The sequence below is a fragment of the Oratosquilla oratoria genome, chromosome 36 (genome assembly GCF_046742065.1).
Source record: "Oratosquilla oratoria isolate Oo_2021 chromosome 36, ASM4674206v1, whole genome shotgun sequence".
NCBI lineage: Eukaryota > Metazoa > Arthropoda > Malacostraca > Stomatopoda > Squillidae > Oratosquilla > Oratosquilla oratoria.
Window position 1 is genome coordinate 41,240,325 of NC_134812.1, and position 2,500 is coordinate 41,242,824.

General features: G+C 40.8%; 1 protein-coding gene across 3 annotated transcripts in view; it reads right to left on the reverse strand.

Annotated features, from left to right (window-relative positions):
- LOC143018980 (uncharacterized) overlaps positions 1 to 2,500 on the reverse strand; it is a 53,994-nt gene that overhangs the window by 26,303 nt on the left and 25,191 nt on the right. For all 3 annotated transcript variants that reach the window (XM_076174657.1, XM_076174658.1, XM_076174659.1), the window contains exon 4: positions 1,575 to 1,686. In XM_076174657.1, coding sequence (XP_076030772.1) covers positions 1,575 to 1,686 — 112 coding nt within the window. The remainder of the gene's footprint in view (positions 1 to 1,574; positions 1,687 to 2,500) is intronic.

Here is a 2,500-nt window from a genome sequence, read left to right on the forward strand (position 1 = left end):
GGTAACACAGAACCATCCCCTACTTCAGCACTTTCGTCTACACCAAACCCACTGATCCGGGCCTGTGTCTACATGGAAAAAGTGAGTGCCCCCAACGCTTTAAAGACTCTACCATTAGCGCTTATATTCGAAGGGCTCTCTCACACTGCAGTAGTTGGAAAAGTGCCAACCAAGAAATTGAAAGAGTCACACAGGTCCTAGTAAATAATGGCTATTCCAACCATGAAATTTCCAGGTTCATCAAGAGGCAACTCAACAAATGGTACGACCAAGCTTCAGACCGCCTCAATCTAGGTGAAACCATCAAATTATTCTATTAATCCCACATAACTATAGAATATAAAACAGAAGAGAAAATCATCAAGGAAATCGTTAAATGTCATATCAAGCCTGCCAACCCCTTTGACCGTGTGGACTTCGTTATTTATTACAAAAACAAGAAAACTTCAAATCTCCTACTCAAGAACAACCCTTCCCACGCTCCTTCTATGTTACAACGCAGTCATCTCGTGTATGAATACTCTTGTAAACAAGGGAACTGTGAGTCCCTTCATTCTTCATACATAGGATATTGCAGTACTAAACTTTCAAGAGAATCAGCCTACACTTGCAGAACGACACACCAAAAACACACACAGAATTTCACCACAACACTACTCTCACCAGACAGGCCATGGTCGAAAACACCAAAATCATAGGGCACGCACAAGATACAAGAAGACTATAGATTCTCGAAGCCCTCTACATCCGAGAAAAAGGCCTTCAATGAATCTTCAAATACTAGCTTTCGTGGTCATCTCGTCTGCTCGCCGAGATATGCTCTCTTCCAAGCCTCCTACGTGACTGATGACCTCATCTGCCCGGCATCTCGTTCGACGTACCTATTTGTGGGCGCTCGTACGCCCGCCTAGCTTTCTCATTGGTTCCACCCACTACCCTCTTCCCTATTGATTAGCTATTTGCTTCTTATCTTCACCTCATGTTAGTATATGAGACCATGTATTTCGACCATTGCCATTGCTCTTGACTTTTTGTACGAAAAGTCAAGCCCTACTAAACTCCACTCTTCCTCTTCCTGATTTTCAATTATGTCCTTCGGCCCAGCGATAACGACCTTACCTACAGAAGCCAAGTCTATAGTTAGACGTCTTGAAAATATCCACAAGATCATCTGTGCATCTACCGTTATATTTTTCAATAAATATATATGTGTGCATATTATATATATCTATATATATATATAGATATATATATATATATATATATAGAGAGAGAGAGAGAGAGAGAGAGAGAGAAACACACACATCTAACATCAAGTTAACCTCGATATAGTTATGACGATAATAGTCTCATACTACTGGAGGGCAGTTACCTAACTATCCATAAAACAATGGCTGCATGACCCCGGAACGTAGGGGGTGCAACTAATGTGAAAAGGTAATTTTATAAGTATTTCTTGAATGAGATTTACGTTGCCGTTACCCCTGTCCAACCAAAGAGCACCCACCTATTTGATGATATAATATTGGCTACTTGAACTCTGGTCCGTAGGGGTGGAGCTGAGGATCACTTACCTGCGAAGACGATGGCTCCCGGCAGGGCCACGATGGGCATGACCCCGACGAGGCCCAGCAGGTAGCAGATGGAGGAGGTCACACTTAGGCCTGACTCCTGAGAACCGACAACCTGGAAGAGAGGAAGAGGTAGAAGAGGAAGAGGAAGTGGAGGAAGACCTTTATTATTCCATTTTTATTTATCTTTTCACTCTGCATCCTATGGAAGGGGACAAGACAATCGCTCCTGAAGAATCGGAGCAGATTGTACAGTATCATGTAAACACTGGGAAATGCACCAGAAGCATAACAACAACAATTGTATTAAGCTGTGTGTGTATTATGAAAACACACACACACACACACACACACACACACACACACACACACACACACACACACACACACACACACACACACACACACACACACACACACACACACACACACACACACACACACACACACACACGCACGCACACACACACACACACACACACACACACACACACACACACACACACACACACACACACACACACACACACTCACACACACATGCACACACATAGCTCTCGTCCCGTAAAATGCAACTAGGTAAATACACACACACACACGTATATATACATATATGAGAATATATATAATATATTTATATATACTCGAATATATGTTGAGTCAGTGTAACAAGTTGAAGAAGGTGAAAGAAGAAGTCACAGACAGTCTAGTTCTGATTTTATTCAGAGCCGGTTTCTTCCTTTGAAGAAGCTTAGAGTGAAACCGGTTAGGAATAAACTCGGAACTAGATCCTAGATCGGTGTTTTTTTTTTTTCATTCTTCAACTTGAGTATGTCTGTATATATATATATATATATATATATATATATATATATATATATATATGTATATATATATATATATATATATATATATATATATATGCAAAG